Source organism: Trematomus bernacchii, unplaced genomic scaffold (genome assembly GCF_902827165.1).
Source record: "Trematomus bernacchii unplaced genomic scaffold, fTreBer1.1, whole genome shotgun sequence".
Classification (NCBI taxonomy): domain Eukaryota; kingdom Metazoa; phylum Chordata; class Actinopteri; order Perciformes; family Nototheniidae; genus Trematomus; species Trematomus bernacchii.
The window spans coordinates 1825670-1838600 of NW_022987735.1; the positions used below are offsets into that span (position 1 = coordinate 1825670).

The 12931-nt window shown below is 41.2% G+C and overlaps 1 protein-coding gene across 1 annotated transcript in view; it reads left to right on the plus strand.

The window, feature by feature from the left end:
- Positions 1-12522, plus strand: part of tmem117 (transmembrane protein 117) — a 39575-nt gene extending 27053 nt beyond the window's left edge. The window contains exons 4-8 of the mRNA XM_034145947.1: positions 707-806; positions 3431-3528; positions 5338-5497; positions 8496-8625; positions 9623-12522. Of these exons, the coding sequence (XP_034001838.1) occupies positions 707-806; positions 3431-3528; positions 5338-5497; positions 8496-8625; positions 9623-10284 (1150 nt within the window). The 3' untranslated portion in view covers positions 10285-12522. The remainder of the gene's footprint in view (positions 1-706; positions 807-3430; positions 3529-5337; positions 5498-8495; positions 8626-9622) is intronic.
- Positions 12523-12931: the final 409 nt, after the last annotated feature.

Below are 12931 nucleotides of genomic sequence, written 5' to 3' on the forward strand. Positions count from 1 at the left end.
ATAGGAGGCGAGTGACCCACTTTTCCTCCCTCCCTGTGCCATTACCTGGAGAAAATAGACTGATGTGGTGTGTGTGAGAGTGTGTTGAGTGGGTGGGTTTGCAGTGCTGAACAAAAGCTTCTCATCTTCACTTACTGTTCAGAGATGAAGGAGTAACTAGGACTCCAAAGAAAGCATGTAATTTCTTATCAAATGAGATTGTTTCTCTAATGGCTTGTCTTGACCTAGTCTATGTTTTGTTTCTGTGCTGCTGCAGTGGATGTTAACTGAGCTCAGATCTAGTGCATTATCGGGGGGGGATCTCTTTGGGATGGCAGTGTTGATTTGAAATCAACTAGACATGCGACAAATTTGCCAAACAAATGGATAATTTGCCGAACACTACAGGACCAAATGAAAGCGATGATAGCGCTTTGATTCCAACGCGCCGGTGTAAATTGTTTACAATCCTCGGGGCTCTATGGAAGGTAGAGCCATCGCTCATTGTTTTCACAGGATCAGATTGATATTGATCGTCTCTGACAGCTAGCATCATGATACTTAGCGGCAGTGACCATTTTCTCTTTGGCCCTGCACTGACTCCCCCACTGTTGGATCTTTTTGTCAGTCGTGTAGCCACCTCTCTTTTTCTGCCTCCTTTTACTACCCTCTTAACATGTACTTCATTTTTGATGTCCTTTTCACTCTTTGTCTTCTTCCCTCTCAGGCCTCACTTGGTGACAGATGACATGGGCATCAGGAATGAGAGCTTTATGAAGATTGCTGCCGTGGGGACGTGGATGGGAGACTTTGTCACAGCGTGGATGGTGAGATTTCAACTCTTGAGGCCTAAACAATAGATAGTGTTGCATTTATTAAAAGGTTGTATTTAATTTAAACATTAAATTCTACAATATTAAAAACACATTTGTATACAATTCTCTTTTAGCCATGCTAACAGCTTGGTATTGTAACTTGCAAATATTCATGGTCCCCAGATGACGAATCCAAAGTGATTTTGCAGCTCCGACAGGTTGCATTTTACCACTTGTTTGACACTAATAACTCTTAATTTAATAACCATAATTAATCAACACATTCCAGCTGTTGTTGTTTAGAGAATGCTAAACATTAGCATGCTACACCAACATGCTAAACCATTTCTTTAGACAATTTTTTCCCATACCTTACCATTAGAACTTTAACCATGTTTTTCTATTTATTAATAGGCCACATTGTCATATTTTAGAAGTTGTATACAAGTAATTGTTTTTTATGTTGGTACAAAATTATTAATATTTGATACCAAGCCCTCACTAAATAGTAGTATGTTAATTTGCCAAACACTTGCATGTTAACATTCTAAAAGTGTTACGCAAAACATTAGTGTGTTAATAACATCCAGTAACAGTCACCGTAGCTAATGGCTAGCTGCAGGCTTGATAAAATGCCGATGTTAGCACATAGGAATGCTAATTCTTCTTAATTTTCCCATCCCTACCATCTTTTTATCTATACCTCATGAAGTAATCTTGGCATTATGCTGATGAAAGTTAAGCCTCATCTGATATTAGATAGATAAGTCTGAAGGGATACATTGGAGATACGCTTTAAGAGCTAAAGTACATTTGATACACCCTTTTAAATTTGCTAATTAGTAACAATGGCTTTCCTCCGGTATCATCTGCTCACGCCAAACTGTGTAGATGATTCATTGCCCCACTGATGGCATTCAAGACTATCATTTATTCATCCACAGTTCTCTACAAAGTTTCCATCAAAGATCACAAATGTTATTTTTGAATATATCAAAATCATATATGAAATGCAAAATGAAGCTATTAGTCACACACTTTTCTAATTACTAGGCTAGGTATATCCTCTCCGCTGATGTAAGGCACACACTGAAAGCCAGATCAATCTAATACCAAACCTTTAGAGTAACATGCGGTTTGATCTAAGAAGGGTCAAAGGGAACAATGAATGCACAGGGGGGGAGGAGAGAGTTTGTTGGTGTAGAGACCTACCTTTGTTCATTTGTCAACATAAAGAGAGGAGAAGAGCTCCAGCGGGAGTGGACTACCTGTGGTGGGAGGAGTGGAGCTCTGGCACCGACATGCACACAGCTGAGACAACTTGACAAGCTCCCTCACCGCTCACATTAGTATTCTACAGTACACACTGCAGAGAAGAGAGAGGGGGAGGAGGAGGAGGAGGAGGAGGGAGGTAAGGAGTAAGACACTGAGGTGAAGGGGAAATGTAGTCTGGTCAGAAGGGAGACGTGGGGGAGGCAGTAAGTGAGAAGGTGAATCGGGGAGACAGAGGTGTGTGTGTGTGAGAAAGGAGAGTAAGTTGGGCCAAGGCAAAGTGCTGATTCCAGAAATTACTCACAAGGTTTTTACATTCGATTAATTCAACAAGGCACTTTGAAGATGACCTCTGTGTCTCCTCCGCCGAGCAGATTTACAGTGTGTCTTCCCCATATGAGTGAACAGGAAGTGTCTGTTTTTGCAACGCTGCAACGGCGAAAACATATCATACATTGCCTGATTCAAATCCTCTTTCAACACGAGCTACAGTTTCTGCAGTGAGGCGCTTTATTGACGAACTGACCTTGCTTCTGCAGTGGCTCCACACAAAGAATATAGTGGAATATTTCATACTTGTATTTAAAATGCTCTCTGAGTCTCTGTATCAGTCAGAAAATCTACTATCTATTGTAGTAATAACATTATCAGATGTTAGAGGCAGTGAAAGACAGGTACAACCACAACATCCATATTGAAACAAGTCGATATTTCTTGACACAGTCATTCGTGTGTAATCACAGATTTTGTGTTATTCAATTATTTAATACTTTGATAATATGTTATAATAATATGTATTATTAAAACAGATTCTAATTGAAATGTTTGAGTGAATTGGAGGTGGATTTATGAATTTCAGCCGTTACACACTGTCACTTTTTTTACAATATTTTGTTCCCGCATTAGTGAGGTCAGGACTCTCAGGCTCCTGTCTGTCCATTACATATGGAGCCTTGTCTGGGAGATGGCTACCTTAGCTTAGCACAAAGACTAAAAGCAGAGGGAAACTGAAAAAGCCTGTCTCGGTACAAAGTTGTAAAAAATGATCTACTAATGATTAGGGACTCAAGCTCCCTAATTAACACGTTGTATCTTGTATGGTAAATTAGAGGGGGAAAAAAGGTGAAAAGTGGCTCGCACCTCGAAACGTTTGTGTCAAAACTATTTTTTGACACAAACAAGATTGAATGCGTCACATAACTTCACTGGTGCTGTAGGAATATTTTGTTTCCTTTGAACACAGCCAGGTGTAGTCAAAGTAAAGCTGTTTGCCTACAATTTGCTAAACTAATCTGTCCTTACTTCCTCTAAATCTAATCTTCATAAGTAATTAAGTGATTTAATACGCATGTTTCTTTCTGCAGGTGACAGATATGATGCTCCAGGATCAGCACTACCCAGACTGGGGCAAAGCAGCCAGAAGGTTCTGGAAACAAGGCAACAACAGGATTGTTCTCTTCTGGTAGGTTGTCATCAAGATAAACTGTGACCGTGTGTATCTTTTTTGCACATAAGCCTTCTGGCTACTTCTTAGAGGGCTCTGTAGATGTGTGTGTGTGAGCATTCATAAGTGTGTGTTATGTGGTCTCTCCAGCCCCCCCCCCCCCCCCCCCCCGGGTTACACACAGTCAATAGCCGTGTTAATCTTCCCTCACTCAGTGTCAGCACCTTTAATTAGGAGAACAGGGAGAAAATCAATGGACACAGCAAGGTCACGGGGCAAAGCATAACCCTGCTTTCTTACTTTCCTACCACAAGCTGTGACCCTTAAATAACTGCTAAACAAATGCTGCAAACCATGTCTGATATGCCCATTACCAGACAGCCAGTAGGAGCGTTCCCTGTTTAGATGCATTACACCACCAGTGCACGGTCCCAGCGGTGTTCATTCACCAGAGTGGCTCAGAGCTGTCAGTCAAACACGACATGTGAACGCCTCTCAGTGGTTCATTTCAGGGTCATGGTGAGAAGTGAAGTATGTAAAGAAGACAATGCGGTTGAAACAGTTTGACATCTGTTTGATATTTACACAGAGAGGTCTCACACTTCACAGACAGTGTGGCCGCGTTGTTTAACATTTCCTATCGCTGCATCGATTCACCTGCAATTAAAATGCAAGCAGTCGAATTGTTCAGTGACTTTTTTTGCAGCCCTTCATTTTATTGACACATGGCCCGACTCACACTGTCACAATCAATGCCGGATTTGACAAGCTTTCGTTTGAAATTCAGAGCTTGAAATATGATTGATTAATGCGTTGCCGGATGTTGCTTATCATAATGCGCCGAAGGGGTCAGGGACGAATTGTAGAGGACAGTGCCAAAAAGCAGCCATGGCTGAGGCAAAGGACTCTCACAGCGGAATAATAAAAACCCTTTAAATGCTTCTCCCATACATTTGAAATGGGATATGAGCTGGCATTCACTATCTGCAATGCAGCCAGCCGATGTGTGGTGTGAGAATGCTCACAACAGCACAGCAATCACAGGGTGACATTGAGACACAATGCACAGTGGAGAATAATACCAGCCCTTTCCTCATCGTGCCTTTCTTCATATGGGAAATGTCCCAGTAAACAGTGAAGGCAGGACTACAGCAGTGTGACACAAACACCATTCAGAGAGTGTGAACGATTGCAGAAAAAACCCACAGCAATCACTGCATGCAGGTAAAAGATACTTTGGCTCATGTTAAATATGGAAATACATGGAAATATATATATGCAGTAGGGTTTTGAATTGCATTGTCTCTGCATCCACAAACAGACACTTTTGTCCTCTTTGCACATTCATCTTCCTCGAAGCTTTATTTTCTGCCATTTTTCAAATCCAGGTAAAATCGTTCTTCAACACATTATTGAGTCTGTGAGCAGAGGAACAGAATGAACTGATTTATCTACGTATTTTTGCTTTTGACGTATAGGAAAGGAACTGGAGCTCTTTGTCTTCCAAGATAGACAAAATTAACTGTTCACATCTTCTTCTTTATAGATATTTTAACGTTTTTTCATGGCCCGTCTCCTTTTTAATGTGCGTCAAACATTGATTTATATCCCCTTCACTGCTTGCCTCTTTTGGCTTCCTCTCCTATCATCCCCTCCCCTTGGCTCTTTTTTCATTCTCTTTCCTTTCCTCTCCTTTCTTTTCCCCTCTGCCCCTCTCCCTCCTTTCCTCTATTCTGCATTCCTTTCCTTGCTTCCTTCCTGCTGCCAATCCTTCCTCTACTCTCGTCTTATTTCTCTGTATTTGACCTCCCCTCCTCTCCTCTACAGGACTGTGCTCATCACTCTGACCTCGGTGGTGGTTCTGGTCATCAGTACGGACTGGATCAGCTGGGACAACCTGAACCGCGGCTTCCTGCCCAGCGACGAGGTCTCCAGGGCCTTCCTGGCCTCCTTCATCTTGGTCTTCGACCTTCTCATTGTCATGCAGGTAGACCCGCTCCCCTGTGGCCAATTAAAAGAAGGGATCTGGGACGTCTCTTGGCTTATTCCTCTCCCCATCTTGCCAGTTCCCGTCCCTCCCCTGCAGCACAGAGCAGAGACGGGTGTTTGATCACTCTCAGTTGGCATTCACACAAGCACATGCACACGCACATGTATACACCCACAAATATATAGACATACAAACGCTTTTAATTCTTTACATCTCCTCTCTGTCGGTCCCTCTCTCCCAGGCCTCAGCCATGAACTCACCCTTTACTCCTCTACTCCCCTGTGAGCCTGGTTTATTTTCTTTAATGATGACTCACAAGATTGGAGTTTTTCTCACTTTCTCTTTCCCCACTTTTTTTCTTCCCAGCCGATGTCCTCCCTCCCACAGGAGAGTGTAAATCAATAAAGCCTGTGTCAGTGGCTCATGCATATGCAAATGTGTTTGTCTGGGCATAACCACATATCTGTGTATTGAAGGGGAAAGAGAGTGGGAAAAAGCAGTTTTTTTTTTACGCCCGGAGCCAGTAATGCCGGCCAATCATGTATGCGGTTTGACTGCCAGCCTAATTCAACAGGGCTCCTCCAAATGCTTAATGAACATATTTCACAAGGCCTTGTTGGTGGGTATTAGAGGACACGTTGCAAGACTAATATTTGGTATATCCACTAATTATATGTTTCTACTCGGTTGATTATGCTAATTACTGAAAGCCTGCAAATTAAAGGGAGAACATCTTCTAGTGTTATAAATACACCATTCCACAGAAACCTGGCAACTGCACTACTAGTATTCCTATGGGAATATGTGTTAGAGCAACTGCACCACTAAAAGTGACTTCTACACTTATTTATTGAAACTATTCATTATTATAAGAAGTGCTTGTGGCCGCTCTGGCCTGTAATTACTTCTCACTGTTGTGTTTTTCTCATTCATTTACCCAATCATTGTGATTATGCAGATATACAGAAACAGCTTATAGTCTGCATGCGTTTTCTCGCAAAGATGCCAATGTCTTGCTGAGGCCAGCCTTTATAGAAAAAAAGCCACACATCTGATGTGACATTAAGGAAACGCTCCCTATTGTGACATCTCCGTTTGACTCCCTTAGACAGTCTGGACCAGCGACTCCCTGTCCCTCTAACTTGCTGGTATATCACTCCCCACTCACATAGATTTGTTTACGACAAGCACTTTTCATTTTCTGCACTGTGTACAGAGAGCACATTTACAACAGTTATTTATGATTTAGTTAGCCTGCGCTGTTACACGGCCCAGGCACTGGAGGTCGACGCTACATTCCACCTTTCAATAAAAATTCATCCGCCACTCTCCCAACAGCTCCATTCGCCTCCATCTTGGAGCACAGGGTGCCATTGTTAATCTCTCACCTTCATGAGAAAATCTGGGTGTTGTTGTTCTCAAACTAATTAATTCCCCAATTAATGACCTGCCAGGATTTGCCTCCAAGCTGGGTTTTTTTCATATTTTCGAGCATAATTGTCCTGTTTCTCCCAGCTGAATGTCAGATATCTATGCCCTTTGTGTATATGCATATACACATTTACATATGGGGATCATATGCTTATACACACTATCAAATTACTCTTTCCATATATGTCTTGGAGACTCATTATATTCTGGGATAGAGGTGCATGACTTGAATACCATGCCTGTTAGTGCTATAGCAACAGATACTGCAGATATGGAAGAGGAGTGGATGACTTAATTAATATCCAGGGGGCCATCAGCAAGCTGTTATGCTGTTCATATATGTAGGCATGGGAGACTCTGGATCACATGAGGATACATGGAATGTAACATGGTAATGTGAAGCCGTAGCTCTGTGCAAATAATGATAACCGAGGGGAAATGTTGCTAATATAAAAATATAAAAATTCTAAGATTATGTGTGCTTTTTTTGCTGTAATAGAGTGATAAAAGCTCCTATGCAAGATGATAAAGTCAGCTCAGTGGAAGGAAACGTTTCTGAAACATTTTTATTTTCTTCGCTATCGGAGTGATTTTCATTTGTTTCATCTGTGTTTGCCAGTTTAATTACACTCTTTCATTATGCAAAGTTAATACATGCAGTTACATCAGTTAACAAGGATTGTGTAGTACACATTTTGGTTTTAAAAGTAAGAATTTACTTACTGTAAAATAAAGATAATATGGCCTTATTTTCAATTTTTGACATTTACATTTTTATTTAAGGAACCACCTTCAGCATCAGATTTTTTTAAAACAGATGTTCTTATTGGATGTTGCAAATCATTATTCTATGAAACAATTTAATATATTACAAACATTATTTATCTTTTGAACACTAACTGAAGCATATGTAGCAAAATGTAGGAGATCTTTCAGATTAACTCAGTATTAACTGTTCTTTATGATTTAGGCTAAGTAACCCATTTACATTGTATTGAAGGGAAACTAGTTATTCACAAAACTGATCACAATGAATAATAAAAAAGTTGAAGTTTTACAGATTTATTGACAAAGGGATTTTGAGAACATCTACATGTTCTTGCCTTTATTTTTCTGTATTTATTTTTCTGTTTTTCATATGTACCTCATCAGGGTAGTGACTGCTGATTAGCCACCAAATATAACCACACTCAAAAAGAGTTAAGTGGCACCACAAGGCATGGGCAGCTTCTAAATGTCAGTTTTGGTTGCGTGTTGATGTGTTTTGACATGTTGAAATCCCAGTGCACATTAGAACACTCCACAGTCCTGTAAACACACAGCGTAGTCAACAGCAGCTGGCACCAGGTCTGACCTCCAGTCAGTGCACAAGGACACTCCACAGGGACTGAACATCAGCTTATATGAGAAAGGCATTGTTCAACAACCAATAAAGCACAATACATGGCTGACATTTATCATGAGAATGTGGTCATTTGAATGTCTTCAGTTTTCTACAGTGGAGACATTATCACGGTCACAAGGTACATTGATATGCTTGTGTGTGTGTGTGTGTGTGTTTCAGGACTGGGAGTTCCCGCACTTCATGGGTGACCTGGATATGAATCTTCCAGGAATGTCAACTACGCATGTGAAGGTCAAGCTTCCACTCTGCAAGAGTATCTTTAAAGAGGAGTACCACATCCATATCACAGGTACATGCCGACACGTGCACTGCTGCTGCATACAAAGCACAGGGTCATCTCATTGTTTCTTGGGAAACCTTTACTCAATAGTTTAATCAAATATCACCCATAGTTGTTGTGATTACCCAGCAGAAATAACCTGTTTAAATAGCAGAAGAAAGAGAAAATGTCCACGGTATAGAAAAACTTAGAATTTGGTCTAGTTTTTCTCCCTGCTCTAGTTTTCCATTTCCCTCTATGTGGGAAACAGTTTGATGATTAAACCACAGCACCCATTTATAATACATGTGTAGTGATCTGACACACAGGTGGCTCCACCGCTGCAAATGTGTTTCCCGTTCCTCATGTTCCACCCTGCCGTGCGAGTCGCATCGCTCATCGTCTTTCCCGTCTCCGCGTCTTAATGTTCTCGGCGAGCGAGTGTATTTCCCATTCGTAACCATCTTCCCGCTTTCTCCATTTTGTTCCGCCGTGTGCACACGCTGACTCACAACTATAAAGAGAAGGCAAAACCAATGTTCCCGTGCTAAATGTTAAGCTGTTCAAACGTTCAGTGATTCGCAAGAGGTTGTTAACCCTAATGCATTGCATATCCATTAAGCATTATGGAAATGGCTCCGATGCGACGTGATTGGTTTAACTAAAAGCTTATTAACAGCGTATCTCAGGGAGGGTAAAGGGAGAGGTGTCACGTATACCCCGGGAGACATCTGCCCGCTATCAGTCAACCTGAGGAGATGGCTGTCTCGTGGTAATGTAGTGATCTCGTTAGAAGATACTGTTGAGGGAGTAGCGCTTACAAATGGATCTGTGTCTCAATTCCCGGGTTATATGCAGAGGGAGGGGAGTTCCTGATAAAATAAATGTGACAGCATATCCGTCTGTCTGCCTCTGCCCTCTATATCCTGTTTGTGTTTGTATGTGCTATACATCAATCTGTTGTTTTCTCTTAACTTTCTGTCAAAGATAGCCTTGTTTATGATCTAACAGAATGTCCTCCTTACAGGTAAGTGGTTCAACTACGGTATCATCTTCCTCGTGCTGATCCTGGACCTGAACATGTGGAAGAACCAGATCTTCTACCAGCCCTACGAGTACGGTCAGTATGTGGGCCCCGGTGAGAAGATCTTCACAGTGGAGGAACCAGAGACTCTCGGCTTCTTCAACCGGAGCACTCTCACCTACGAGTGGCGCTCCACCAACATAAACCCCGACAGCAACCTAACCTACGTGGAGCGGGACATGTTCCTCCACAGCCGCTGGACCGGATCCGGCCTGTACATCAAGTGCCTGGCCTTCATCCCCAGCCTGGCTGCGTTCGTCCTCTTCGGGTTTTTCGTTTGGTGGTTCGGGCGATTTCAGGACAGCGAGACGTTCCCGGAAAACCCGGACAAGTCGTATGAGAGGATAAAGAGGAAGTCGCCGTCAGAGTACAGCAAAGAGATGGGAGTGACGCCAGAAGAGGTGCCCATGAACATGAGTGACAGTCTGAAACGAATTGGAACGCCAATGCTTCTCTCGGTGGACGGGCAACATTTCGGAGCGACGCCCTCTACGAACTCAACTATCTCCATGGAGACCCAGGAGACACATCCGAGCATCGTGATTGACAGCGCAGAGCAGGAGGAACCAGCTGTCTCGTTTGATGTCCACAAACTCTCTCCGTGACCTTATGAACTCCTGAAACTTCATTTATAAATGAGAGCTCAAGATTCAGCCGGTCAACATATTAGGACGTCTCTTTTTCCTTGGACAAAGACCAAGCTTCAGCAGAAGTTGACCAAAAACTGTTCATGAGATTTGGAAAATATGGACAAAGTGATGTTCCATGATCACAAAGGCCAGTCCTGATGGCTGTATTTGTTTGAATATATTTTTCTAAATCTATTTTTTAAACAGCACCGAGTCTGATAACAAACACAGAATGCAACACTTTTAATTGACATGGTGCTTGCTCGGGTTTTGCATTTTCATAATTCAATTTTGTCACGGGGAAGCCATTGTGGTGCCTATATACCAGAGGAGTATTTATACAGTCATGACATTGCAGCCAGGTGGAGTTTATCGTATCACACCAATGTTACAGCTACACTAGTGCCTTGATATTTCATATATAACCAGATACAGACTGAAACGTATTCAGTCTATGCTACTATAGGCAACAAAATCGAAGATGTCCAAGTTACAGTATGCTTTAACGTCTTATTTATGTATCACCTGGACAATTGTTACCTTATTTTATCCTAAGGCTTTTTCATTTTAATTTATTATCATGTGACATCAATCTCACTCCCACTTCTTGTTAAATGACATGATTATGAACATTGATGACCTACATTACATGTTACTTGTTAGACGCTTTTATCCAAAGCGACTTACATACTCAATACTGTGGACAATCCCCACAGGAGCAATTTGGCCCAGGGACACAACGACATGCTGACTGCAGTGGGGTTTGAACCTGTGACCCCCTGATCCGAACACCTGCGCACAACCCACTGCGCCACACACCGCCACTTATTCATATCCTCTCACTTGAGATTAGTTACAGAGATATTAAATGCAATCAGCTAAGATCAAATAGCTAACCAACAATCCACCTCATGATTGCTCGTGTGGCCGCTGCACCTGGACTGAATACCAACACAGTCAGAAGGGCGGTTTTGCCCTTGGCATAAACACGCCATTGAAGTGCAGAGGAGGCTTCTGCTCCAAAGCTCAGGATTTCTTTATGTCTAGATAAACCTTAAAAGTTTTAGAAGCAGTATTTTCAGACATGGTAAATGCATGAAGACTTATTTATTTATTTAAAACATTATCCTAGTGTTAAAAAAGAAAGAAAATTGATGTTCAAACGCAACTGAAACCTTCAGCATTTATCTGGCTTGAAAAGTATTCACTGCCTTTCCACATATTCTCCTATGCTACCAAATCTCATTTATATTGGGAGTTTTTGGTCCGAAAAGCACGCCCTTCAGTTTTTTCTGTGAAGTGCAAATACTAACTCAATTACCAAATTACTAACTAATGCTTTTTTAGGTGTGGCACTTTCAATAAGTAAAAGTAATTTGACCAAAGATACAACATGTTTAAGTGTTCTCAACAAATAATGCTGCATAAGATGATATGCTAATTTAAAGGAGCTATATTCATGATAGACAGAGTGGAATGATATTATGTGTTATTGCACCACTCTGCATTATAATGGACTGTAATGTACTATAATGTCCTGGAAAATGATTTCCCAAAAACAGGGAAATATCAAACACTAACCCCATATTTTGCTTCCTAACACAGTTGTGACAGAGTTTTGTTCAAACATTATTATAAGTAGTGAGCCTGGGGTGTGCCGCCAGAAGTTACAGAGTCCTGCATAATTTAACTTTAATCATTAATGACTCAATTTTCTTTTTCTGTCTTTACATGATTTTTTACTTACGTATCTGCCTATCATAATGCATCTTTCATTTAATGTGTCTGCTTCTTTCCATTTACAGTTTTCATTTCAGAGTTGCTCAAATTTAAAGACATGTTTATGTTATTTTAAGATGTTTTCCTAAGCAGCAGCTGTCTGATCTCTGATTGGTCAGCTCCCATGTATTTTGGCAGGAGTCTGACCAATCAGAGCAGCTTCTCTGTGTGTTGGATTTCATTTTTAGGTGGCACACTGCTAACATTTCTTTAAAAAGTTAATTAATACACCAACTAAATGTGCCTCGAATTAATGAATTGAATAGTTAATCAGCGTAACATATTTTTGATGTGATAATTTGTTAATTTATTATATTTAATACTGTAAAACGTAATTATTATTACGGTTGCACACCCCCGACTCCTTACAGGTGTGTGTGTGTGTTGCCGCCTTTGTGTGTGTGGGTACATTGTGGAGGTGTGTATTTGTGTCTGTAAAGGATGTTTTATACAAAATAGTGCATGTTGTGTGCGTGTGTGATTGTGTGTCTGTGTGCACTTGAGGCTTGAGGAGGGCGTAGGTGTTTGCTACACTTGTTTTTTGACAAAGGCCATTCTGTGAAGAGGTCAATTTATTTAGCATAATTGGTTTGCAGCTTTTGCTTCTGTAATTATCCTTTTATACATTACAGCTCTTTGAGGACATTAGATATTAGTGTCTCACCAAAGGCCAGCAGTTCTCTGGACTTGAAGAGTTGAATCTGTTTGTTATGTATTGTGTTTAGGTTAAAAGTGAGGCCTTCCTCTTTGTTGTTTTCATTGAATTGTGTTGCAAAGCTGACACTTCCTTCAGTCCCTTTGTGTTTGTGCTTTTTACTTAAAGCAGAGTAAATCTTTTTTCAGT